This window comes from Lynx canadensis, chromosome E1 (assembly GCF_007474595.2).
Source record: "Lynx canadensis isolate LIC74 chromosome E1, mLynCan4.pri.v2, whole genome shotgun sequence".
Classification (NCBI taxonomy): domain Eukaryota; kingdom Metazoa; phylum Chordata; class Mammalia; order Carnivora; family Felidae; genus Lynx; species Lynx canadensis.
The window spans coordinates 2,533,285-2,559,529 of NC_044316.2; the positions used below are offsets into that span (position 1 = coordinate 2,533,285).

At 57.0% G+C, this 26,245-nt stretch overlaps 1 protein-coding gene and 1 long non-coding RNA gene across 7 annotated transcripts in view; one reads left to right on the plus strand and one right to left on the minus strand.

Annotated features, from left to right (window-relative positions):
* Positions 1 to 26,245, plus strand: part of DNAH2 (dynein axonemal heavy chain 2) — a 92,476-nt gene that overhangs the window by 62,433 nt on the left and 3,798 nt on the right. The window contains 28 exon segments of the mRNA XM_032591092.1: positions 1,424 to 1,556; positions 1,655 to 1,794; positions 3,574 to 3,784; positions 4,012 to 4,128; positions 4,297 to 4,438; positions 5,193 to 5,362; positions 5,475 to 5,591; positions 14,917 to 15,081; positions 15,631 to 15,756; positions 15,935 to 16,083; positions 16,155 to 16,221; positions 16,371 to 16,521; positions 16,752 to 16,900; positions 17,113 to 17,246; positions 17,365 to 17,452; positions 17,455 to 17,511; positions 17,927 to 18,126; positions 19,045 to 19,058; positions 19,061 to 19,188; positions 20,404 to 20,405; positions 20,743 to 20,885; positions 20,888 to 20,911; positions 21,007 to 21,155; positions 21,309 to 21,330; positions 21,333 to 21,368; positions 21,371 to 21,490; positions 21,704 to 21,830; positions 21,832 to 21,892. Of these exon segments, the coding sequence (XP_032446983.1) occupies positions 1,424 to 1,556; positions 1,655 to 1,794; positions 3,574 to 3,784; positions 4,012 to 4,128; positions 4,297 to 4,438; positions 5,193 to 5,362; positions 5,475 to 5,591; positions 14,917 to 15,081; positions 15,631 to 15,756; positions 15,935 to 16,083; positions 16,155 to 16,221; positions 16,371 to 16,521; positions 16,752 to 16,900; positions 17,113 to 17,246; positions 17,365 to 17,452; positions 17,455 to 17,511; positions 17,927 to 18,126; positions 19,045 to 19,058; positions 19,061 to 19,188; positions 20,404 to 20,405; positions 20,743 to 20,885; positions 20,888 to 20,911; positions 21,007 to 21,155; positions 21,309 to 21,330; positions 21,333 to 21,368; positions 21,371 to 21,490; positions 21,704 to 21,830; positions 21,832 to 21,892 (3,142 nt within the window).
* On the minus strand, positions 14,980 to 23,242 carry LOC115500981. 6 transcript variants are annotated; one of them, XR_004342884.1, is made up of 5 exons: positions 17,933 to 18,012; positions 17,349 to 17,463; positions 16,407 to 17,226; positions 15,963 to 16,188; positions 14,980 to 15,062 (listed from the first exon to the last, which is right to left on the minus strand). It is a non-coding gene; the product is annotated as an uncharacterized LOC115500981 (long non-coding RNA). The 6 variants fall into 6 exon arrangements; XR_003964692.1 differs by lacking the exon at positions 14,980 to 15,062 and adding an exon at positions 22,670 to 23,242 and having other exon boundaries at positions 16,079 to 16,188; positions 17,933 to 18,809; XR_003964690.1 differs by lacking the exon at positions 14,980 to 15,062 and adding an exon at positions 22,049 to 22,444 and having other exon boundaries at positions 16,079 to 16,188; positions 17,933 to 18,809.

Genomic DNA, 26,245 nt, shown 5'->3' on the forward strand with positions numbered 1-26,245 from the left:
ATGGGAGTTGTCTGCTCCCTTGTGCTGTGACTGCATTGTTTCGTTGTCACTTTGTTTTGTTTTGTTTTAACATTAAAGAAAAAAAAATTTAATGTTTGTTTATTTTTGAGAGAGACAAAGGGCATGAGCGGGGGAGGGACAGAGAGCGAGGGAGACACAGAATCCAAAGCAGGCTCCAGGCTCTGAGCCGTCAGCACAGAGCCAGACGCAGGGCTTGAACCCACCAACCATTGAGATCATAACCTGAGCCAAAGTTGGACGCTCAACCAACTGAACCACCCAGGCGCCCCTGTTTTAAATTTTTTAATCATGATTTTAAAAATGCAAAATTACATACAATTTACCATCATCACTGGTTTTCAGGTGTAGGGCACAGTGTCCTTAAGCATATTCACATCAGTGTGTGACAGATTTCTAGAACTTTCTCATCTTGCAAAATTGAAATTCTACACCTGTTGAATAATCCCCCATTTCTCCACACACCACCCCCGCCCACTCCCCGCCCCGGCCTCTGACAACCACTGACCCCTTTCTGTTTCTGTGAGTGACTACTCTAGATACCTCCCGTAAGTGGAGTCATACAGTTTTTGTCTTTGTCTGTCTCGCTTGTTTCGCTCAGCTCAGAGGTCTCAAGCTTCATCCATTCCTTCACCCAAGGAAGTCAGAACTTCCTTACTGTTTAAGGCTGAGTAATAGTCCGTTATGTGTATATGCCATGGTTTGCTTACCCATTCTTGGCGTGACCGGGTTTTAAGGGCATCAGAGAGGAGGAGGGAGACAGAATTGTACGGAGAGGCCATTTGGGCCACCCTTTTGTTTGGTTTTATATTAATGGTATTATTGTGCCAGGCACTGCGCTAAGCATTTTACACGTATTGCCTCCCTGAGTCAGCTAACAGCCCTGGTTGGTATTCCTGTTGTTCCCATTTTATTTATTTAAAAAAAAAAATTTTAACGTTTATTTATTTCTGAGACAGGGAGAGACAGAGCATGAACAGGGGAGGGGCAGAGAGAGGGAGACACAGAATCTGAAACAGGCTCCAGGCTCTGAGCTGTCAGCACAGAGCCCCGACGCGGGGCTAGAACTCACGGACCGCGAGATCATGACCTGAGCCGAAGTCGGCCGCCCAACCGACTGAGCCACCCAGGCGCCCCGTTGTTCCCATTTTAGAGATGAGCAAAGTGATGTTCCCTTGCTCAAGGTCCACAGCTGGGTGTGAACCAGGCCGTCTGTCCCTAAATGCTACACTGAGCCAGCTCTGAGGGGAGCCGGACCTGGACGGGTGGGGGGGGGGGGGGGGTACACAGGAGCATGAGGAGGGGACACGTGGGTTTCTGGAAAGCGGCCGGACCCGTGAGGGAGCCAGGAGCTGGAGGCTGCCTCTCTGGAGGGGACTGACCTCTTCTCGAAACCCGTCACCAGGAACTGGATCCGCCAGTACCCGGCCCTGGTGAACTGCACCACCATCGACTGGTTCTCCGAGTGGCCCCACGAGGCCCTGCTGGAGGTGGCCGAGAAGTACCTCCAAGGAGTGGACCTGGGCACAGAGGAGAATGTGAGGCCCTCCCCACACGCCCAGCCCCGCCCTCCCTCCCGTGTCCCTTCTCTATGTGCCTTCACTGTCCGTCTTGCATCCTTTTCCGTGGGCCTCAGATCCACAGGAAGGTGGCCAAGATCTTTGTCACCATGCACTGGTCCGTGGGGCGGTACTCCCAGAAGATGTTGCTGGAGCTGCGGAGATACAACTATGTCACACCCACCAACTACCTGGAGCTCGTGTCGGGATATAAGAAGTATGGAGAAGGGTGGGGGAGGGCGGGGAGGGCCAGGGAGCTTGGTAGCTTTTGAGGGCGATGGGCCGAATGATGTAATGGGAAAGATCCAGGAGCCAGCACCCCCCCCCCCCCCCCCCCCCCGGGGCCGGCTCCACGACCCAGGTGCTGACCCTGGAAGGCAGGGATGTGGGGTGGGGGTCTCCTCCTGTGCAGGGAGTTAACAAAAGAGAGACGGGGTTCCCTGGGTGCAGGGCCATTTCCAGAGCCCTCTGGCCTCGGCTCCTCCCTACACCCTCTCTGTCCTTATTTCTGGAACGATGTGTCTTTTTCCAACCTCAGTACAATGGGGACATCGCCGTATATACCAATGATATGTGTGTCAGCCCTGAATGTTTTCTAGACTTTCTACCCCCCTCAAGAATTATATATTCATTTATTAAGTCATATTGAGTATCTTTTTATGTACCCAACGCAGTAATAGTTTGCTTTGAAAGATGTAAAAGAAATGTGAAAACAAGGCTCCCCTTATTTATTAGATTCAGTGTGTTGATCAAGGTGAAGGACAAGCCATTTGTGAAAAGAATGGTCATCCTCATTCATTCATTCATTCATTCGTTCATTCCTTCAACACGTATTTTTTTTTTTAATGTTTATTTTTGAGACAGAGAGAGACAGAGTGCGAGTGGGGGAGGGGCAGAGAGAGAGGGAGACACAGAATCCGAAACAGGCTCCAGGCTCTGAGCTGTCAGCACAGAGCCCGACGCGGGGCTTGAACCCACGGACCGCGAGATCATGACCTGAGCCGAAGTCGGACGCTCAACCGACTGAGACCCCCAGGCGCCCCTCAACACGTATTTTTGAGCATCTGCCACATGGCACTCACTGTTCTAGGCACTTGCAGCGGTTGGCAAAGTCAAGTCCTGGCCTTCCCTTGGCGCCCAGGCTTCCAGCCTGTTTACTGTTTGCCCAGACATTATGCTAAGCCTTTGATGCACATTTCCTTGCTCGGTCCAGAAAATAATCCTGCACAGATGCTATTTTTTTTTTTTTTTTTTTTTTGGTCTGTATAACGTTCAAAACTTTTTGAGTAAGCTGTTAACATTTAAAATGGGAGGCTTAGAAAAATCCGGATTTCCAGGTTTTCTTTAAAAATGAGACATTTCAGGGCACCTGGGTGGTTCTGTTGGTTGAGGGTGCGACTCTTGATTTCGGCTCAAGTCACGATCTCATGGTTCAAGAGATTGAGCCCTGAGTCGGGCTCTGTGCTGACAGCATGGAGCCTGCTTGGGATTTTCTCTCTCTCTCTCTCTCTCTCTCTCTCTCTCTTTCTCTCTCTCTCCCCCCGTCCCCTGCTGGTACACGCGTGCTGTCTCTCTCTCTCAAAATAAATTAAAAAAGAAAATCACGCACTGTGGCAATACGGAGCCCACATTCCTTCCCACGTGGGGAAACCAGGGTGGAGATGGGTGAGAGGTGGTCACCCCCTCGGGACAGGCTTGTGTCGTCTGGTTCACCGCAGCCCCCTGCTTGCTGCGCACGGCGTTGGGGGGGGGGCAGTGGGAGAGCCTCAAGTAGGGACACGGCGATGACAACAGTGTCTGACAAGCTGCTTTGACAGTGGTGCGTGGAATAAATCAGAGGGATGAGGGTCTGGAAGCAGGAAAGCCAGCTGGGAAGCTGTTAGCAGGGATTCAGGCAGGAAATGCTAAAAACCTGACTGTGGTGGCAGTGGTAACAGGCGGGAAGGGGGGGGGGTGCCCAGCCTCCCCAGGCACCTTACCCTACTCTGCGCCCCAGGTTGCTGGGAGAGAAGCGGCAGGAGCTGCTGGGCCAGGCCAACAAGCTGCGGACGGGATTGTTTAAGATCGATGAGACCAGGGAGAAGGTGGAGGTGATGTCCCTGGAGCTGGAGGAGGCCAAGAAGAAGGTGGCTGAGTTCCAGAAGCAGTGTGAGGAGTACCTGGTCATCATTGTGCAGCAGAAGCGGGAAGCAGATGAGCAGCAGAAGGTGGGGGGTGGGGGGTGTCCCTGTGCCCTGGTTCTGCCCCCCACGCACCCCACCACTAGTGACCGGGGGGCAGGGGCTGCCCCGGGCACCGTCAGCGACCGTGTCAGGGGACGCGGTGCCCCTCGCATCTTCTTTAAGCTTATCTCTGATCGCCATCGCTCCCCTGACACTGGCCCCCTACTCTCGCCCAGGGCGAAGACAAAACCCTGCCCCCTGTGCCTCCCTAGGCCGTGACAGCCAATAGTGAGAAGATCGCAATCGAGGAAGTCAAGTGCCAGGCACTGGCCGACAATGCCCAGAAGGATCTAGAAGAGGCGTTGCCAGCCCTGGAAGAAGCCATGCGGGTACGAAGGCCCAGGGAAGGGAATGGGACCAGCCTTCTGTGTCCTTGAAGTCCCTGGGGACGTGGGAGGAAGAGGGCGTCTCGGTGGGGTCTCGTCTCCCCCCGTCAAGCGCCTGTCCCGCCCCCTGAGTTGCACGGCCCTGCTCCCTGAGCGAGTCCCTTTGCCCAGGCTCTGGAGTCTCTGAACAAGAAGGACATAGGAGAGATCAAGTCTTACGGACGGCCCCCCGCCCAAGTGGAGATGGTCATGCAGGCAGTCATGATTCTTCGAGGCAACGAGCCCACCTGGGCAGAGGCCAAGAGGCAGCTAGGTAAGCTAGAGACCCAAGGCGCACTCAGCGCCAGTTCGCCCCGTGCCTCTTAATCGTCTGCCGTGCGCCAGGAGCTCGGAGAGGCGGAGACGAACGAGGCATCGTACCGACGCTCCAGGGCAGGTGGAGCCTCGTACGGAAGAGGAGACGTAAAGATCAGTCAAGATTCTTTGGCTGTAAGGAACAGAAAACAGCTCCCCTTCATTTAAGCAAAAAAAAAAATAAAATAAAATAAATAAAATAAAATTGAAGATATGGGACCATATCCCAGAATCCAAAGAAAGGCAGGAATACCTCTGGGGCCCTCAAAAGCATGAGAGTCAGAAAATGCGAAACAAGGGTCTTTGTGTTTCGTTCTCGTGGTTTTCGCGGCTTTGCGCTCCCTTGGCGGAATAAAGTCTGCCGGCCCTCGTTCAGCGACCCCTGCCCTGACGAGAATGTGCAAAGACTGGGGAAGTAATGATGTGTGTGTGTTGGGGCAGGGACTTTGGCCCAGGGCGTCCGAGGTAGGTGGCTGGTGGGAGATGGGGCTGGGAAGACTGTAGGGCGTCCTGGGGGCTTGGAGGTTCTGGGGAGGGAGGTGAGGGCCGCGGGAGGAAGTGGGGATGCGGTCAGTGTTCTGGGCTGGGGAGCCAAGCCCTGGGATGGGGGTGGGGTGGGGGCGGGGGCAGGAACCTCGCCCAAGCAGTGGAGGCGAGGCCTGGAGAAGGAGGGTCAGGCCCTCTGGCTGAGGCCCCCGGTTTCCATCCCACAGGGGAGCAGAACTTCATCAAGTCACTGATCCACTTTGATAAAGACAATATCTCAGACAAGGTTCTGAAGAAGATCGGGGCCTACTGCGCCCAGCCCGACTTCCAGCCCGACATCATCGGCCGGGTCTCGCTGGCGGCCAAGTCCCTGTGCATGTGGGTGCGGGCCATGGAGGTGAGCGGGGGCGCGGGCGGGAAGCGGGGCGGGAGCCCCGGGCTGGGGTGGGGGGGAAGCCCTGGGCGGAGGAGGGGGCAGCGGCCGCTGCAGCCGGACTGTCTCCCCGCAGCTGTACGGGCGGCTGTACCGCGTGGTGGAGCCCAAGCGGGTCAGGATGAACGTGGCCTTGGCCCAGCTTCAGGAGAAGCAAGCCGCGCTGGCTGAGGCCCAGGAGAAGCTGCGGGAGGTGAGCCGAGCCTCGCGCCCGTCTTTTCCGTGGCGGTCCCTCTCCCCGGTTCCCGGGATGCTCTGTTGCCATCGATTTCTCCCCTCCTTCCCTCTGCCTTCCAGTCCCGTCCGCCTCCCGCTCTGCGCCCTTCCAGACGGGCTGCCTCTGGCTCAGAAGCTGAGCACCCCCACCCCCCCCCCGTGGAAGGTTACGAAGGCACGGCTGGAGCCCTTCCCTTCCCAACTCGACTCGGAGCTGGCGGGCTCTCTCGTGGGCTTTGGGGCCGGGCCCGGAGATGGGTTAAGTGACGAAATCCGGGTGGCAAATCGGTGTCTGCCAGGGCAGGGGGACAGGGCAAGAGTGTGACGCGCGGGGGGGGGGGGGGTGCTGCAGGCCGGGAAGACTGTGCTTGGCTGGGGGTGGGGCCGCGCTGGAGGGAGAGGGAGTTCCTCACTGGGAGCGGGCTGGACACCCGCAAGGTGACTTCCTCCAAGACATGGGGACAAGTGGGGCGCCCGGGGGACTCAGTCGGTTGAGCATCTGACTCTTGAGCTCGGCTCAGCTGTCCGTCAGCGGGCCCTGAGTTCAAGCCCCACGTCGAGCTCCACGCTGGGCGTAAACCCTACTTAAGAAGGACGTGTGGGTGAACGGCTCCCGCAGGCAGGGTGCAGAGTGCTATTATCAGGAGTCCGAGAGTCTCCTCGCGTCTCCGGTACGTTTTCCACCCCTGCTTCGATAGGATTTCATATCCACGCGGGGCGAAACTCAGAGGAAGACGCCTCCCTCTCACCCCCTGCTGCCCTTCCTTGGAAACAGCCTCTCTCACAACTTCTCGTGTGTCCGCCCCGGGGCGTCCACGCTCAGATAAGGAAGTGATTTTCATTTCTGTACCCGAGCTCGTTCCATTCTGGTACCTCGTGAGCTCGTGCTGCCCTTGGACCCTGCGCGGGGTTCCGGCGGGCGGTGCGCCCTGGCTTGCGTGGCCCTTCCCCTTTCTGACGGGCAGATGCATCGTTTCCAAGCTCCAGATCTGATGCGACCTTTGGCCGTATGGAGGCCTTTGAGTTTTCATACAGCCGAAGCCGGTCACACCGTTTCCGGACGTTTCACCCGCCACCACGTATGGACAGCACGCAGGTCTAATGTCCTCAGATCAGATGAGGACCCTGAGGTTTAGCGAGATGAAGGGACTTCCGAGGTGCCGGCGGAGCTGGGCTGGAGCCCACGCTGCCTGACCCCAAGCCCCGCTCGCCCCCGTCTTTACTGCCGAGTGCAGTGGCCCTCGGGGCCTCTTCCGACCCCTTCTGTGCAGAAGCAGCCAGGCCGGGCGAGGGGGCTTCTGTCCTCACGCCCTCCTTCCCTGCCCCGTCCCTGCGGCCGCCGTTACCCCCCCCCCAGCCTCTCTCGGGCCGGTCACCCTTTCACCGTCTCTTTCGAGAGTGAACAATCCAGGGCTGGCGATTGGTTTGGGAAGGTTTCTCACCCCTGGATGGTTCCTATCCTGGGACAAATAATTACGTGTGACAAGTGGGGCCGTGGGGTCGGCTGCCGACAGCATCATTCACCGGAGAGTGGTTGTAGGGCACCCCACGTTAGGTCTCTTGAGAGCCCCTAGCCGGTAAGAGGAAGCAGACGGGCACCCCAGCTTTGCCCTCTGCCTCTGAAAAGGCTGTGGAGTGTCAGAGGGAAACGTACCTTTCGACAGGGCAGGCCTGCCTCCCCGCCCATTTGCAGGTGGCCCCGAGCCGATGCGGGGCTCCCCCACAGACCGGCCGGTACACATCTCTGGCAGAGCCTGAGCATTTTGAAGGCATCTGGAAAACTTCCAAGTCAGAGCCAGCCGGGGGTGGGAGAGCCTGTACTCAGTGCCAGGGCCCAGCGGTTTGGAAAGAGGCCCCGAGCTCAACTACATCGCTTATCAACTCAAATCTGGAGTAAATAGTTACTCGCTTGCTGGGGACCCTGAAAATATATTTTCCCGATTCTGACAGGCAGCAAGGGTTACAAACCACTGGCTTAGAAATTGTCTCGGGCACCTGGGTGGCTCAGTCGGTGAAGCATCTGACTCTTGACTTCAGCTCAGGCCACGGTCTCCTCGTTCCTGAGATTGAGCCACGCGTCGGGCTCTGTGCTGACAACGCAGAGCCTGCTTGCGATTCTGTTCTCTCTCTGCCTCTCTCTCTGTCCTTCCCCTGTACATGCCTGCTCTCTCTCTCTCTCTCCATCTCCCCCTCCCCCTCCCCCACTCGTGCTCTCTTTCTGTCTCTAAATAAATAAACTTAAAAAAAAAAAAAAAAAAAGGAATTGCCCCAGAAGGCCCTGAAATGGGCCAGAACAGAAGCCTAATCTACTGAACATTCACCTTCTTTCTCTCTCGCGTCCCAGTCCTGGTCGTCACATCATCCCGTATAGCGTATCGCAGGCCGTGTGCCGAGACCGTGGGATGGCAGCCAAATGCTACAGAGTAATGACACACACAGATTCCACACATTTGACTACGACCCTGAGGGAGGGTGTTAAATTTCAAAGGTTAAGTCCCTGAGTAAACTGAAGTCCAAGTAAATTAAAATCTGAAAGCAAATCATCCTGCTTTTTCAGAGTTAAAAGTCAAGAAGCCAACATTCTCGAGTCAAAGTCCCCAAACCATCCAGTCTCTTATTCTGCTCGGTCTCAGCTGTGCCCTCAGTATCTGGGGAGAATCTGTTTCCTCAAGCTGCGGCCGGGACGGGCCGTCAGTCCCTGGAAACGGATGTCATTCCTGTGGGACCTCAGAGCCTGCGGCGGCTCCAAATCCTGTCTCTTGTGAGCATCATTTGAAATTCTAAAAAGATTCAAGGGGCGCCTGCGTGGCTTAGTAGGTTAAGCATCCGACTCGATTTCAGCTCAGGTCATGATCTCAGGGTCTGTGAGTTCGAGCCCCGCGTCGGGCTCTGTGTGCTGACAGTGCAGAGCCTGCTGGGGATTCTCTCTTTCCCTCTCTCTCTCTCTGCCCCTCCCCTGCTTGCACTCTTGTGCTCTTTGTCAAATAAACTTAAAAAAGAAAAAAAAAAAAAAGGCCCAGGAGTTAACATACAGGATTTACAGACAAAAGTACGCTCCCAGGAACCGACAATTCTTGTTGCTCCAGAGACCACGGTGAACACTCAGTGGTGTTTGCGGGAATGAGGACACGTGGAGAAAAGCTTGGTTTTTAGCTTCACCAGAATGGCGGGTATCTGGAAATCGTGACCTGTGAGTTTACGTCAAACTGCGGAGACACCCTCCCACGGTAGATGAATATGAGATACGATCCAACCAGAAAGCATTTACCCTGCCGGGGGCAGGTTGGAAGCTCACACGTGTGTATGTATTTCTTGGAGAGGGGCAGTTATTGTGGCTAAAATACACGTAAGTTTTGCCACTGTAAACCCACCGTCGCCCATCGTGAAGTGTGGGATTAGGGAGCATTAAGATGTCCCCCATGTTGTGAAGCCACATGGAAACCCCAAACAGAAATCCCGGCTGTGTCCTTTGAAGTATCTGACCCTCCCCCCCACCCCCACCCCCGCCGTGAACACCACGTCCCCCGCTCTGTGTCGTGACCAGGCGCGGTCACCCCACACCGCGGTGGCTCATGGTGCTGGCTGTCTTTGTGGAATTGCCGAGGCCCTACAAGAACCGCCTCATGGGCAAGGTTTTCACCTCGCCCCGTGCTTTTCCTAACTGGAAAGTCACCTCCAGCACATTCCTGAACCGAAGCTGCCGTTGCTGCTGCTGAAGCTTGTGCCCCGGGGGACCTGGCCAGGCACAAGTCCTCTGCCGTCCGTGTCTCAAGTCGCAGCTTTTCCCTCCGGAACCCCCAAGTTGTTCCGGCACGCTCCCTTAAGGCACAGATAATACTTGCACGCCACCTGCCCTAACTGTGTCACCGGGAATCTCAGAACGGAACCCCTCCCTTGTCCCAAGGCTGTGGATGAGCCACGATTGCCTCCTTAGCCCTGAATTTAAATTTAAATAAAATGAGACAGCTGCTCCAGTGCCACGTAGGCTTGGCCAAAGCCATTGAAAGCTAGAACCCATAGTACACGCAGAATGTACAGTCTTGCCGTTGAAAACCAGCAAATGTCATCGTCCAGCCGTCAGTGCCCGGAAACTCCCCGACTTCAAGCTGGTCGGCGTGTTGGCCGCTTCTGTGCCGAGGCCACGGCGGACCTCGTCCTGCGGCCACCCTCCGGCCCAAGCCCAGTGTCCACGAGGCTGCTCTGTTTCAAGCAGTCCTGCCTCTGCAGAAACGGCCACTCACCTGTGGACGAAGCCACGGTCATCTGTCAAGGTCAGAATATCACAGCGTCGGCTTAAAGCCTTTCACCCAGGCGACAGCCAGACCACCGTAAAAACTCAGTGTGCCCAGTGGGAGCCTGTGCAAACCCTCCAAGTCAAAGCACGCGTCCATACCCCAAAGTCTGCCCTTGAGACCCCCAAGGCCCGCCCAAAGTTTCTCAGTGGGTTTCCCGGTCTGCAAATACACTCTGAAGGGATCTGCGAACTAGCAGCCTTCTGTGCCTGGGGGTTCTAAACACACTGAGACGTGAAACCAAAGGGGTTTGGCCAAAACATCACCTTCGGAGACCAGGTGGGAGGACGCGGCTGACATTGTGGGCAGGTGGGCCCACGAGGAGTGACCCCGTCGTCAGACGGACGGGCTCAGTCTTGGGCGTCGCTGGGGGGGCAGAGTGGAAACGGCCTGAGCTCGGTGGAGCATTCCAGCTTATTCTTTGCTGATTTCACCAGTCAGATGAGCCACGCACCTCCCTCCGGAGAAGGAGTATGCAAAGGCGTGGTGAAAGTCTTCCCACACGCCAGGGAATGGCCAAAATAAAAAAAAAAAAAAAAAAAAAATCATAACAAAACATGGCGCCAGAAGACACAATAAACCCGGGGATGATTCATCCTACCGAGAAGCACTTACAAAGCAGATCTAATGGAAAAATTGGTGTCACCAGAGGGTAAATAAGGAAGAGATGACACCCGGAGAGCAGAAAGAGGACGGTAAGAGAAAAATCGCAGAGAACCGGGAAGAATTGTGGGAAAACGAAAAATGATCAAAGGATGGGCTGTTTGGTAGACGGTAGAGTCAAGGAATATACACAGCCACGCCAACAAGAAACCCGAACAACATACAAGAGAGATTGGAGACACGACCCAACCGATCAGAATTTCTGCAAGACAGAAGCACAGAATCCGGGGTGATAGGAAGCTATTTCGCAACCGGCTCAGTGTGCGCAGCGGCCCGTCGGCCGGCCCCCAGGCGCGCACGGCACCAGCCCGGTCGTGGTCACGGAGGTGCGGTGCGCGCTGTTGCACTGTTCGTGGCCTTTAGCTGTTACCGTCAACCTAGAGACGGAGCGCAGAAGGCTGTGTCTTCTGAGCGGGAACGTTGTTGTCAGCCTTGACAACATAAAAATGAAAGTACAGGGGCGCCTGGGTGGCTCAGTCGGTTAAGCGTCTGACCTCAGCTCAGGTCACCATCTCACAGTTGGTGATTTCTTTTTTTTTTTTTTTTTAATTTTTTTTTTTCCAACGTTTATTTATTTTGGGGACAGAGAGAGACAGAGCATGAACGGGGGAGGGGCAGAGAGAGAGGGAGACACAGAATCGGAAACAGGCTCCAGGCTCCGAGCCATCAGCCCAGAGCCCGACGCGGGGCTCGAACTCCCGGACCGCGAGATCGTGACCTGGCTGAAGTCGGCCGCTTAACCGACTGCGCCACCCAGGCGCCCCTCACAGTTGGTGATTTCGAGCCCCGCATCGGGCTCTGTGCCGACGGCTCGGAGCCTGGAGCCTGCTTCGGATTCTGTGTCTCCCTCTCTCTCTGCCCCTCCCCCACTCGTGCTCTGTCTCTCTCTGTCTCTGTCTCTGTCTCCCTCAAAAATAAATGTTAAAAAAATTTTTTTAAATCTTAAAAGTACAGCTAAAAAAAAAAAAGTGGGAGCTGGGTGTCGGTGGGGGTGGGGTAAAGATTGGGCGATGCTTTTGTAGGAGATAAAGCAGGGTTTTAAGACGGTGTTCGGCGATATGAAGGTAAGGAGTTGAAGCATTCTCATGGGCAGGAACAGGGAGGAAGAAGTGTAGTCTGGAGGGGAGAGGGTCACCCCTGCGTCCGTTGTAGCATAGAGGCCATAGAAATAGTTTCAAACGGACAAACCAGAAAACGGCAGTATGGAATATACCTGAGCGTGTGCAAAACGCCTCTTGCGGAATATTCAAGAAGCAGGTCGCGTTGGCTACCTCGAGGAGGGAGCAGGGTGGATGGGGGGGGCGGGGCAGAGAGACTTTTCATGCCCATAATTATCCCTTTTGAATTTTTAAGTCACTTATTCACAAAGCAAACAAAATAAAAAAGAGGCAGCAGTGTACAAGGACGTTCGTTCCAGCATTGTTAATAATAGAACATGCTGGAAAGACACACATGTCTATCAGAAGGAGACTTGTTATATAAATTACGGTTCAGTCATTCACAAGATTATTTTGCAGCTGTTAAAGAGAATGAGGCGGCTTGACGAGAACCGATTTGGAGACAAGAAAAAAAATAAAGTACAGTAGTATGTTAGCATTTATCTTTATGAAAAAACTTCATCCAAAGAGATACTTCCCGAGCGCCGGGCACTCTTCTAAGTGCAGGAATTTGGTGGCGAGCAAGGGCCTGCCTTCACCGTGCATGTATTTATTACAGGTGGACCCTACGCACGGACTGTGTCTGGAAAGCTATAGGAGAAACGGGCTGGGGCAGGGGCTGCGGCAGGAGTGGGAGGAAGCCAGATCCTTCACCATGTGTTTTTTTCCCTTCTGATGTGGATTCACTCTTTACAAAAAGACATAAAAGAGGAAAATTATGCTTTAAAAAAAGACAAAGTGGCGGTGAGGTGTGATAACGGTGTTACGATCGTGGGGGAGATGTCCTTGTTTTGTTCTAGATCTGCACCGGGACGTCTCGAGGCTTGACGCTTCAGGAGTCTGTAACTTCCTCTAAGACACTTTGGCAAAGAACCGTGGGTGAAATAAGACTGGCGGAATGTTAACAACTGTTGAATGTATGTGGCGGGCGTAGAGGTATTCGCTATGTGATTCTTTGTCCTAGGTTTGCAACTTTCCATAATTTTTGAGTTAAAAAGATAAAAACCGCAACCAGATTAATGTATGTATAAATATGCACGTATGTATTTTAAAAATAGTAGCCTAAGCATAATATTCAGAGATAGGGAGGCAGCTGCCAGAAGAAATAAAAAGAGAAATAGTTCAAAATAATTCGCTACTGAAGAACGGGACCAGGAGTGGAAGAGGTTCTGTCATAACTCCTTTTTATCGTATTATTTAGGTCTTTAACCTTGTGCATACGTTTCTTGTGTAAAAAATAGAAGCAGTGAAGACAACACCACGTGCAAAATAAGTAATGAAATCCAGAACGATCGTGGGCTGGCTGCTTCCCCACAGACACAGCTCCGCGGGAAGCCCAATTATAATCAGTGTTGCTGACGAGCCTGGACTGCGCGGGCGGGGGGGGGGGGGGGGGGAGGCAGTCACGTGAACCCGGCGACAGGTGGCACGCAGGGAAGACCGCCGGACAGCATGGCCTCCGGCGGGTTTAAGCCCACCTGTGCCAGCGCAAGGGCGCCCCTCTCTTTCCAGACCCCCAGCCGGTGGTTCGTCCCTGAGTGGCCCGGCTGACTCACCCCTTCGGAGTGACCCCTTCTTTCCCTGGATGTTAATGCCTTCTAACGTCACTACCCAGGCTTGACCTGGAAGGCGTGCTGTCACCCGAAGGTGACATTTGGGACCTCCACTTTGCCTTTTTTTTCTTTTTTTTTAACGTTTATTTATTGTTGTTTTTTTTAAAATTTTTTTTTTCAACGTTCATTTATTTTTGGGACAGAGAGAGACAGAGCATGAACGGGGGAGGCGCAGAGAGAGAGGGAGACACAGAATCGGAAGCAGGCTCCAGGCTCCGAGCCATCAGCCCAGAGCCCGACGCGGGGCTCGAACTCACGGACCGCGAGATCGTGACCTGGCTGAAGTCGGACGCTTAACCGACTGCGCCACCCAGGCGCCCCACGTTTATTTATTGTTAAGAAAGAGGGGCGCCTGGGTGGCGCAGTCGGTTAAGCGTCCGACTTCAGCCAGGTCACGATCTCGCGGTCCGTGAGTTCGAGCCCCGCGTCGGGCTCTGGGCTGACGGCTCGGAGCCTGGAGCCTGTTTCAGATTCTGTGTCTCTCTCTCTCTGACCCTCCCCCGTTCATGCTCTGTCTCTCTGTCTCAAAAATAAATAAACGTCGGGGCGCCTGGGTGGCGCAGTCGGTTAAGCGTCCGACTTCAGCCAGGTCACGATCTCGCGGTCCGTGAGTTCGAGCCCCGCGTCAGGCTCTGGGCTGATGGCTCGGAGCCTGGAGCCTGCTTCCGATTCTGTGTCTCCCTCTCTCTCTGCCCCTCCCCCGTTCATGCTCTGTCTCTCTCTGTCCCAAAAAATAAATAAACGTTGAAAAAAAAAATTTATTCTTAAGAAAGAGACAGAGTGTGAGCAGGGGAGGGGCAGAGAGCAAGGGAGACACAGAATCCGAAGCAGGTTCCAGGCTCTGAGCCATCAGCACAGAGCCTGATGCAGGGCTTGAACCCCTGAACCGTGAGCTCATGACCTGAGCCGAACCCGGATGCTTAACCGACTGAGCCACGCAGCTGCCCTGGGTGCTTTTGCTTTAAAGACAGCTTCTTGGGGAGTTAGTCTGTTGCGTTTCCAGGGTCTTTTGGAGGTCAACCTCAGTAGTTGGGCCCGTGTCCTGCGCCCTGTGCCCTCCTTCCCGCAGCCCAGATGAGGCCCGGTCAGGGGCACCAGGCCGGCACGTGAACTTCCCTGCACCTGGGCCTTTGCCCCGAATGGAGTCCCTCTTCCTCTCTCCAACAGTTTCTAGACTTTTCCTTCTCTCTCGAGGTCCTGCCTTCGGGCCGTGCCACACTGGCATGGGGGTGGCAGTCGTTTCTGTGCCCTCTGAGCCTCTCTCGCCAGTGGGACTCATGCGGCTGATTGTGCTCCAAGGGGACTGTCTTCCTACCCGGCCTTGAGTTTCACGACAAGAAGTTTCCTGGCCCAAGAAAAGAGCGGCGGAGGGGAAGGGAAAGAAGACCTCACGTCACCACACATATTTTGTCTTGTTTTCTGTCCGCGACGGCCCTACGGGGTAGGGGTTAGCATCGTCACACGGCACACCGGGCCACGGGGGCCCCAAGGCCTCGAAACGGCAGATGGGCCACCGGAACCCCGAGCAGCGCGGCCACAAGAGTGGCGTTTGAGCCGTTCGCTCTGGTCCCTCCCAGGTGGCCGAGAAGCTAGAGATGCTGAAGAAGCAGTACGACGAGAAGCTGGCCCAGAAGGAGGAGCTCCGCAAGAAGTCCGAGGACATGGAAACGAAGCTGGAGCGAGCGGGCTTGCTGGTGTCAGGGCTGGCCAGCGAGAAGGCGCGCTGGGAGGAGACGGTCAAGGTGAGCTCTGGGGGCCCCGCCCGGCTCTCCCCCCTGCCCGCCAGGTCCCAGAGCTCCACCCCCTGTCGGCTGAGGGACCCTCGGGGGACATGGGGACCCCCGGGTGCAGGGACATCCAGGAACGGGGGACGGGAGTTCTCCCCCCTCCTATACGGTGAGAGCAGCGGAAAGCGAGTCTGTGCCATTGGGAGGTGGCTCCTGTATTTGCACAGGCCTGGGGGGCGAGCATCAGGGCCTTTGCTGCAACCCACGGACTTGATGACTTTACAGGAACAGTCCCCCCCCCACCCCCCCACCGCATCCTGTCTCCGCCTTTATGGAGCCCCTGGCTTCAGGAAAGGGTTAGGCCTTATCACCAGAATGTAAACAGGATCACTGTGAAAGACAGCGACTCCGAAGGGATTAGAACCAGGTTGCACTCCTCAGGGCCAAAGGTTTAGGACAAAGCCCCTCTTTGATGGAGCCAGTGTGGGGGGGGGGGAGAGCCAGCGCTCCCCAGTGCCCGGGGCCCTCCTTACACCCCCTGCCCGCCCCCCGCCCCCCACCCAGGGCCTGGAGGAGGATCTGGGCTACCTGGTGGGTGACTGTCTCCTGGCCGCCGCCTTCCTGTCCTACATGGGCCCCTTCCTGACCAACTACCGGGATGAGATCGTCACCCAGATATGGATCAGGAAGGTGAGGCAGGGCTCAGGTCCTCGTGAGCTCTTGGGCTCCGAGACCAGGGCTGCGGGGAGGACGAGGAGACACCCGGCAGGGGCCGGGGACGGGGGGCAGGGGCCCCGGGGCGGGGAGCGGGGAGCGGGGAGCGGGGCTCGGGCCTCCAGGCTGACGTCCGGGGCTCTTCCCCGCCCAGATCTGGGAGCTGGAGGTGCCGTGCTCACCGCGCTTCACCTTCGATAACTTCCTGTCCAATCCTACCAAAGTTCGAGACTGGAACATCCAAGGGTTGCCCTCGGATGCCTTTTCCACAGAGAATGGCATCATCGTCACCCGAGGCAACAGGTAAGGAGGCTGCCGGGAGCGGGGGCGGGGCAAGGGCGGAGCCTGTCTTCTGACTGACCGCCCTCCTTCAGGTGGGCACTGATGATTGACCCTCAGGCCCAGGCCCTGAAGTGGATCAAGAACATGGAAGGAAACCAGGTAAAGGCTGGCGGGAGGGGCAGGGCGGGGGCTGCTCTTGGGCCCCTGGCGTCTCTTCCCAAGCCTGCCTCTTCCTGAGGCCCGACCCGGAGTCAGATTTTACTTTGGGCCGCTCAGCGTGTCTCCCGTCTCTTTCCCTTGCTCTCTAGGGCCTCCAGATTATCGACCTGCAGATGAGCAATTACCTTCAAATTCTAGAAAAGGCCATCCAGTTTGGATATCCAGTGCTGCTCCAGAACGTTCAGGAGTATCTGGACCCCACGCTTAACCCTGTGCTCAACAAATCTGTAGCTCGAATCGGTGAGGGTCCAGGCTTCCTATGGGGTTGGGCTGGGGGACAAATCCTGGAGACCAGCCAGCTGGGCCACGAGGTGAGGGGTTGGGGGGGAGGGCCGGCCCTCAGACCGTGGCCCTCCGCTCACACAGCCCCGGGCTGGGCCCATTAGGGCAGCTGGATGTGGGCTGGGGGCTGGGCCAGCCCGCACCTGGTCACCAGGGCTCCTTTGCCCTTGACCCTGGCCCGGCTGCAGGCGGCCGGCTGCTGATGCGCATTGCAGACAAGGAGGTGGAGTACAACAGCAATTTCCGTTTCTACATCACCACCAAGCTCTCCAACCCCCACTACAGCCCTGAGACCTCGGCCAAGACCACCATCGTCAACTTTGCTGTCAAGGAACAGGTGGGGGCGGGGGCTGCAGCCTGGACCCAGCTAGCGAGGAGCAGGAAGCACCCGGAGAGTCGAGGGCGGGGTGGAGACAAAGGCCCCCTGCGCTGGGCGGCAGGGGATGAGGCGGGGGGGGGGGGGGGGGGGGGGGGGGGGAGGCGTGACCGGGTGCCAGGGCTGTGCCGTCACCAGAGCGCGAGTCCCACCGCGCGTCCCCGTGCTCCCAGGGCCTGGCGGCTCAGCTGCTGGGCATCGTGGTCCGGAAGGAGCGGCCGGAGCTGGAGGAACAGAAGGACTCACTGGTCATCAACATCGCTGCCGGCAAGAAGAAGCTCAAGGAGCTGGAGGACGAGATCCTTCGGTGAGAGTGCACCCGCCGCTGCCACCCAACGCCCGGTCCAGCCAGAATCCCGGGTGTGGGCGGGCTGGGGCGGGAGGACTCCCCACCTCCCCACCCGCCTACCTGCGCTTCCCTTCAGGCTGCTGAATGAGGCCACGGGCTCCCTGCTCGACGACGTGCAGCTGGTGAACACCCTTCGTACCTCCAAGATGACCGCCACCGAGGGTGATCCGAGCAGCTGGAGACCAGCGAGACCACAGAGATCAACATCGACTTGGCCCGCGAGGTGAGCCTCGCCCCTCGCTCCACGCCCAGCCCCGTGGCCACCGCCCCCCCCCACAATTCCACTCCCGCCAGCACCATGGCCGCTTCCCCCCCCACCCCTGCCCTGACTCTGTTCCCCACCCAGCACCGTGGCCGCTCCCCACCACCCCTGCCCTGACCCTGTCCCGCCACCCACCCCCCCAGCCCCGTGGCCGCTCCCCCAGCAGCCCTGCCCTGACCCTGTCCCGCACCAACCCACCCCAGCCCTGTGGCCGCTTCCACCCCTACCCCTGCCCTGACCCTGTCCCCCGCCCACCCCCCCAGCCCCGTGGCCGCCTCCCCGCCCAGCCCCTGACCTGACCCTGCCCCCGCCCACCCCCCAGCCTGTGGTCGCTCCGCCGCCACCCTGCCCTGACTCTGCCCCTGCCCCTCCATAGGCTTACCGCCCGTGTGCCCAGAGGGCGTCGGTTCTGTTCTTCGTGCTCAACGACATGGGCCGCATCGACCCCATGTACCAGTTCTCGCTGGACGCCTACATCGACCTCTTCGTCCTCAGCATCGACAAGAGCCACCGCAGCAACAAGCTGGAGGACCGCATCGACTACCTGAACGAGTACCACACCTACGCCGTGTACAGGTGTGCGCCCCGCGCCTCCGGAGCCCCCCACCGCCCCCGCATCTGCCAGGACGCTCCCGCGCCAGTGCTGCCCGGCGCCACGGCCACCGGCCTGTCCCCTGCTCCCCGTGGGGACAGAGCGCGAGCTCCTTGAGCCGTGCTCGTATCTGCTAGGGTCCACGCTGCCGGCGCATCTCCAGTGGCCACGTGCCCCGCGAGCCCTGGGAATCTCGGTGAAATCCACATCCACATCCAGCAGGCTGGGGCGGGGCCTGGTCCCGGTAGGGGGCGGGGTGGGGGACCACACTCTTTGTCCTCCTGCTTCCTTCAGGGTCCTCGCCCCTGACCAGCACCCACAGCCCCCTCCCGGCCACCCAGGCCTTGAGCCCCGCGGGTTCACTTGCGAATCTTTCTGCAGACCGTCCCTGCTCGGCTCCCCACGGCTGCTCCAAGGCCCGTTAGCTTATGCTCCGGCTCTCCGGGAGTCCTCCCTGCTCCTCCTCTTCCACGCCTGCACGGGCGGCTCCTCTCAGAAACTGTCCAGTGGGGGCCCCCTGCCCTGCCATCCCTCGGAGGCCCGGCCACCCCGTACAGGGCCCATCACATCACCGCTTAATCGATGGGCTCTCTGTCTGTCCTCCCTCTTTCAGCTGACTTCCTCCAGGACAGAGGCTGGGGCTCAGAGATGACTCTGCCTTTAGGACCTGCACAGAGTAGGGGTCAAACTCGATGCTGCGTGTTGTTTTAATGGAAATGAATGACTGGTTTCACCAGTGAGCTCTCTAGGTCCCTGGGGGTTTGGGCCGTTGACAAAAGGTTTGGGCTAGATGCCGATTGAGGCCTGCTTGTGCGTGAGGCTCCGCGATTGTAGGGCCCGCCTCAGTAACCATTCACGTTGTGCTTCCTGTCCCCTCCGCCCTCCGGGTGCCCGTCTCTCAGGTACACCTGCCGCACCCTTTTGAGCGCCACAAGCTACTATTCAGTTTCCAGATGTGTGCCAAAATCCTGGAGACCTCTGGCAAGCTCAACATGGACGAGTACAACTTCTTTCTCCGCGGGGGTGTGGTGAGGTCGGTCAGAGGCGTCGAGGTTGGGGACGGGGACACGTATGACCAGGACTTCCGGGCCGGACCGTCAGGCCCAAGGCTCCAGCGAGCGAGCCAAGGAAAAGTGCCAGGAGCAGGTGTGTCTGGCTCCCTGGGGAATGCGGGGCGGGGGGGGGCTCTCACATTACAGGTGAGGACTTGGGGCCCCTCTTACCTGTGACCCACTGACAGGTGTGGTCTCTTGCCTCTTTCACTGCTGCTCAAGCCCCTCCTTTCCCGGCCTGGGTTCCCTGGTCACCATTACATGCTCCCCCCCGCAGGCACCCTCAGCGCCCCGTCCCGTATTGCTTTTGCTTGGCGAAACCACCACTCTGGCTGAATCTTACTCTCCTGTTCCTGTGTGGCCCAGAGCCTGGGCCTAGCTGGAGAAAAACACTCCCACACCGAATGGACTCCCTTTAAATCCATTAGGCCCTTAAAAACTGCCAGACGGGGGTGCCTGGGTGGCTCAGTCAGTTAAGCGTCCGACTTCGGTTCAGGTCATGATCTCACGGTCCGTGGGTTCGAGCCTCGCATCGGGCTCTGTGCTGACAGCTTGGAGCCTGGAGCCTGCTCGGATTCTGGGTCTCCCTCTCTCTCTGCCCCTCCTCTGCTCATCTCTCTCTCTCTCTCCTCTCTCTCAAAATGAATAAACTTTAAAAAACAAATTTAAAAACACCTGCCAGACGGTGACACCACGTTTCCTGGGCTGGCCTCGTCTCCACCCTCCTGGACAATGCCCGGGCACTTCTCCTCTCATCCGGGTTACCAATAACTAAGAGCCTCCCAATGCTCCCCACCCCCAGTCTGTCAGCATGCCCACCTCCCTGGTGTCCCCTCCCATGGCCTGCCCCGCCCCCCCCCCCCCCCACCCAGGGCTCCTGCATTCACTGTCCCTTCTGCCACAGGTGCACCCGCAGCTCCCACTCACCAACTTGTAACGCTGGCTCAGATTGCGCCTCCCCGAGACCTCCTTGACTTTCCTAGTTAATACTTCAAACTACCCCCAGAACTCCCAATCTTTTGTATGCTGTTCAGCTCATTTACTCTGGCGCACCTTGCCATCTTTGCCTAGCACTGGATAACTTAATTGTTTATGTCTTTGGCTCATTGTCTGCCCTCCCATGTTGGAAAATAAGCCCCTCAGGGGCAGAGATATGTGCCCTTTATATTCAGCGCCGCATCCCAGTGCTCAGAACACACAGTGGGTGAGCAGTGAGTATTGCTGAAGAGGGTGAAGAGGGAAGGGGCCTTTCGCATGGGCGAGGTCATTAGGGCGAGAGACAGTGTCACCAGGAAGCCAGCAGAGGGCGCCAGCTCCCCAAATTTGCACCGAGAGGTGTCCGCTAGGTGCCGGGAGACCCTGCCCCGCCCCCCCCACCCCCCCTCCAACTGACTTCCCCAGTCCAGGCAGAGCCCAGTGCCTCTGGGACTCCCATAGTCCTTTCCTCGTGGTGCCCGATGCAGGGTCTCGGCTGCCTCATCATAAATGCTTTGGAGGGGTTCCGTCAGTCCCCTTCCTCCTCTCTCCTTGCCCGGCCTGGATCGCGAGGCCAGATGGATAACCGTGTACGAGCTGGCTCGCCGACGCCTACTGGGACAACATCACAGAGCTGGACAAACTGACCAACTTCCACGGGCTCATGAACTCCTTCGAGCAATACCCTCGTGACTGGCACCTGTGGTATACCAGCGCACCCCGGAGAAGGCCATGCTGCCAGGTGCCCCCTCCCCGCCGGGCCCTTCCCCTCGTTCCCTGTCCCTGTCCCGTCCCCTCCCCTCCGAGCGTCTGCTTCCCGGCCCTCTCCGTCCCCAGGCGAGTGGGAAAACGCCTGCAATGAGATGCAGCGAATGCTGATCGTGCGCTCCCTGCGCCAGGACCGGGTGGCCTTCTGTGTCGCCTCGTTCATCGTCTCCAACCTCGGCTCCCGCTTCGTGGAGCCGCCCGTGCTCAACATGAAGCTGGTCGGTGGCTTGGTTTCCTCCTTGCCCCCCCACCCCGGTCCTTCCTGCCTCGCTCTGCGGTGCCCCCAACCTCTGCTCTTGGGCAGTCCCGCTCCCCCGACCCCCCCCCCCCCCCGCCTCACGTGGCCTTCTCACACCCCGTGCTTCTGGCAGGTTCTGGAGGATTCCACCCCACGCACCCGCTGGTGTTCATCCTGTCTCCCGGTGTGGACCCCCGGCGCGCCTGCTCCAGCTGGCGGAGCACATGGGCATGGCCCAGCGTTTCCACGCCCTGTCCCTGGGCCAGGGCCAGGCCCCCATTGCCGCCCGGCTCCTGCGAGAGGGGGTCCTTCAGGGTCAGTGTCCCGTCCTGCTCCCCCACCCCCGTCCCTGGTGCGCGTCTTACTCCCCGGAAGCCCCGGCCTCCGTCACGCTACCGTGACCGCAGCCCCCACTTCTCCACAGGGCCCCGGGCCCCCTTCCCCCGACACGCGCGGAATCGGGGGCGACGCGCGGGGACACGCGGGGCTCGGGGAAGGGCTCCCACTGAATCCAGTGCCCCCTTGCAGGACACTGGGTGTTCCTAGCTAACTGCCACCTGTCGCTGTCTTGGATGCCCAGCCTGGACAAGCTGGTAGAGCGGCTGCAGGTGGAAGAACCTCACCCTTCCTTCCGCCTCTGGCTCAGCTGCAGCCCCACCCGGGCTTCCCATCTCCGTCCTGCAGGCCGGCATCAAGATGACCACGGAAGCGCCAAAGGTACGGCTCTCTTGCGGCCGGCGCCAGCGGGAGGCCCAGCCTTGACAGCCGCCTGGCAGTCGGGCTCTGCTCCCCTCTCGAGAGCCCCTCGCCTCTTCCCTCCGAGCGCCAGGCTCTTAGCACAGAGCGCCAGTCTCTAACACCGCTAGCGCTTACCCGTGCCCGGCATCGTCCCTTTGCCAATTCGTTTAGAACACACACACCCTGTCAGGTAGGTACCGTCGCCCCATTGACAGAGAGGAAACTGAGGCACAGAAGAGTAAACAGCTAGTCCACAGGACCTTCCTGCCTCCCGGCATTTCATTCCACCTCTCCCCAGTGGCCCCGGCTTCCGGCCCTATCCCTCCAGCTCTGCTGAAATGTTTTTCTCCGGCCCGGAGGTCACCACTGAATGCAGCCACACCGATCACGTTCCTGTGTCCCCCCCCCGTTCGCCTCTGCTTACGCCGACATCGAGTAGCTTTTCGGTGCTTTTAGGTCAAGACGGAAACCCTTGCTGACCCGGCCTGTGAGCCCCCCCTCCCCCACCCTGTGCCTCTGGGCCCACTACCCCTTCTCCCTTCCCTCTCTTCGCTCCACCCTCAATTCTTAAAATATCTTGTTTCCTCTTCCTCCAGACTCTGCACCCGTCCTGCCCCAAGGCTTCCGCGCAAGCTGCCGGGCACCCCCACCCCCACCCCGCCGCCCCCTCCTTCGCCCCTTCGGGCCTCGGCCCTCCTCGTTGAGCTCAGCATCCAGTGAAACACTCTCATAGAACCTTCCTGCTGGTCCTTTTACCGTGTGAGTTGGTTCTGACGAGTGCCTGCTGTCTTCTCTAGACTGGAAACTCCGCGAGGCCAGAGGACACATGTTTTCTCTCTCTCTCTCTCTCTCTCTCTCTCTGTCTCTCTCTGTCTTGCTCACCTTGTGACTAGCACCTGTACGTAATAGGTACTCAACCAGTAAGTCTGGACACACGTCTTTCATCATGTAAATCCTCCTCGCCTGCCTTGGGGCAGTTGACACAGTGAACTGTCCCCCCACCCTTTCCCTGACACGCGCTTGGGGTTCTCCCTCTGTCCTCACCGCCACATCACTTATCACGCCTGTGTTTCCTTTCCTCTTGGCCTCTGATCGTATCTCCAGGCTTGGCCCTTGACCTCCAACTTGGCTCATTCTCCGTTTCCCCCTTTCACAAACTCGATGGAGAAATTGTCCTCTTCCTGATCCTGCCCGGTCCTTGTCTCTTGGCCCCGGGAAGCAAACGCACTCCGGGTCTGAATTCCATCTGGCAACGAGGCGTTTCCTCCTGGCACGCCAGAACCATAAATCCCGTACTCTCGGAGCAAGTGGCCAGCCCGCCACCGCAGATGATCTCCTCGGCCCAGTTCTGTTAGCGGCGCCTCCGTTTTTCGAAGAACCTCTTTTGCTTCCAAGAAAGGTGTATGCCTTGGTGGCTAGAGGCCCTCTGTTGGCCGAGCGCCCCGCGAGGGGCACAGGTGTGTCAGAGCGGAGGCAGGTGCCACTCTGGCCGCATAAGAAGGTGGAGGCCACCTGGAATCTGGGGGCGGCCTGGGAGGAGGGGGGATGGTCTGCGGGGGTGGGGGGTGGGGGGTGGGGAGGGGGGGAGGGGAGGCTCGCCCTGGCTCCACCCAGGGGAGATTTGTCCTCACCACCCGGGGGTCTGCAGAACCTCTGGGCGTGAGCCAGACCTTCAGGGAAGGCCGAACATTCACGGCATACTTGTTTGCAACAGGATTTCTCTCGGTGGCGAAGAGGGCACTATTTTTAAATGTTTTACTTGGAAATCATTGGAAACGTACGCAAGAGTTGTAAGACAAGATTACTCTAGGGTTCCTGGCTGGCTCCGTTGGCAGAGAGTGGGGACCCTTGATCTCAGGGTGTTGAGTTCAAGCCCCACATTGGGCCTGGAGCCTACTTCAAACAAACAAACAAACAACAAACAACAAACAAAAACAGAAGAAGAAGAACACAAACACTATGTCCTCACAGCCTCACAACCCGTGACTCGTTACCCAGACTCTTCCATTGTTAACATTTGGCCTCACCGGCCTTATCATTTGATCTCTCTCCGCGTCTCCACGCACACATGCTTTCTCCGAACGCCGAGAGTAAACTGGGAAAGACATCATGGTCTTTTCCCACTAATACTTGTGTATTTTGGCATAAAGGGCTCAATCCGAGAAGGATTTTTATTTTTTTTTCAATACACACTACAGCACAGCTGCCCAACCTCAATAACGGGTAGAGCGTTTGAACCCCATCTATTATATATTCCAATTGTGGTAAAGGACCCGGTCATGTCCTTTTTAAAATTCTCCCCCAGCACAGGATCTGTTCTAGGTCAGGTATTGCAATTTTGTTGTCCTGTGAAAGAGGCCAGTGTTTGCATCGGGATACACGAAAGCAGCCCCAATAGTCAAGGGGACCGGTGGCTCATTCGAGTCTTACAAGTAGAAGGTCCCCATGACCACAGCCCCAGTCGCCGGTTCGGGTGCGATTCTGGGAGTGGTATTCTGGTTGGATCACTGCCTGCCTTCTAGTCCTTTCCTTTTCATTAAATATTAAGCAGATACAAAAGAATATAAATACAAGAGGGGTGCCTGGGTGGCTCGGTGCGTTGAGCGTCCGACTCTAGATTTCAGCTCCGATCACGATCCCAGAGTCAAGGGATCAAGCCCCGCATCAGGCTCCGCGCTGAGTGTAGGGCCTGCTTGGGATTCTCTCTCTCCCTCCCTCCGCCCCTCTCCCCTACACCTGTTTGCACCCTCTCTCTCAAAAAAAAAAAAAAAAATTCTAAAATATATGCAAAGATATAAAGGATCCCGTTCAATTTTAAAAACATTTGAAACATCTTTATTTAGTTTTGAGAGACAGAGCGTGAGCGGGGGAGGGGCAGAGAGAAGAGAGAGAGGGAGACACAGGATCTGAAAGCAGGCTCCGAGCTGTCAGCACAGAGCCCGACAGAGCCCCACGTGGGGCTTGAACCCAGCAACTATGAGATCCTGACCTGAGCCGAAGTCGGATGCTCAACCGACTGAGCCACCCAGGCGCCCCCATGGGTCCCAATTCAGTACACACCTGTGTGCCCATCTTCCTGTGTAAGAAAGACGATTCCCATTCCCACCGCCCTCCCCACTCGGCTGCAGCCACTTTCTCAAGGTGCGTCTGGCTAACGCACACATTCATCTGCGCCTTGCTTCTTCCATTCAGCGCTGGGTACTTGACATTGATTCACGCTGCCTATGTTTCACGGTTCCTCATATGCTCCACAACCTAATCCTTCGTCCGCTTTGTGTTTTGCGGGTTGTCTTTTGTCCCCCCCTCTTGTTAACTATTATTATTGGTGAATAGAGATCCTTAATTTGTATGAGAATGGAATTTAGCTCTTCTCTTCTTTATGGCTTGTGCTCCTAGGTCTCGTTCAAGAAATCTTTGCTCACTGCGAGGTTGTAAAGGCACTCCCTTGTCTTCAAAACCGTTTTATAGGGGCACCTGGGCGGCTCCGTCGGTGAAGCGTCCGACCTCGGCTCAGGTCGTGACCTCACGGTTTGTGAGTTCGGGGCCCCACATCGGGCTCTGTGCCGAGAGCTCAGAGCCTGGAGCCTGCTTCGGATTCTGTGTCTCCCTCTCTCTCTGTCCTTCCCCTGCTCGCTCACTCTCTCTTCCTCTCAAAAATAAACAAACATAAAGAGTTTTATACCCTGACTTTCACATTCATGTGTCTTAACCACTTGAGACGGATCCTTGTGAGTGTGGGAATGAGGCAGAAGTCTAATTTTGTTGCCCCCCAGCCCCCCACGTAGATAACCCATTCTCCCAGTACCATCATCAAATAGCCCACCATCACCCTTGCGATGTTCGATGCCTGCCAGGCCTTAACTCCCCTTTACACACACCTAGGTTTCTGAGCCCTTTATCTCTGTTCACTGGTCAGGTGGTTTATATTCAGGTCAGTATGTACCGTCTCAGTTCCTGTTTGGCTCCATAATAATGCTTGATAGCTGGTAAGGCAAGTCTCTCTACCTCATTCTTCTTCAGGCTATGCCATGGCCTTTGATTCTCCAGCAGAAATGTTGGAATTAGCTTGTCAAGTTCCACAAACAAACCCTGTGGATCACTTTGCAGGAAATCAACGTCTTGAGTAGATCGAGTCTCCCAATCCATGATTATAGTACGTCTCTCTCCACGTAATCTTTATTTCAATAAAGTTTTGTCATCTCTCTGTGAAGATTTGTACATTTTTACTGGACTTATTCCTAGACACGTTACATATTTTGATGTTATAAATGACAGTATTCTTGCTTACATATTTTCCCGACTCCATTCTGTCCCTCACAGACGGGGCTTCTT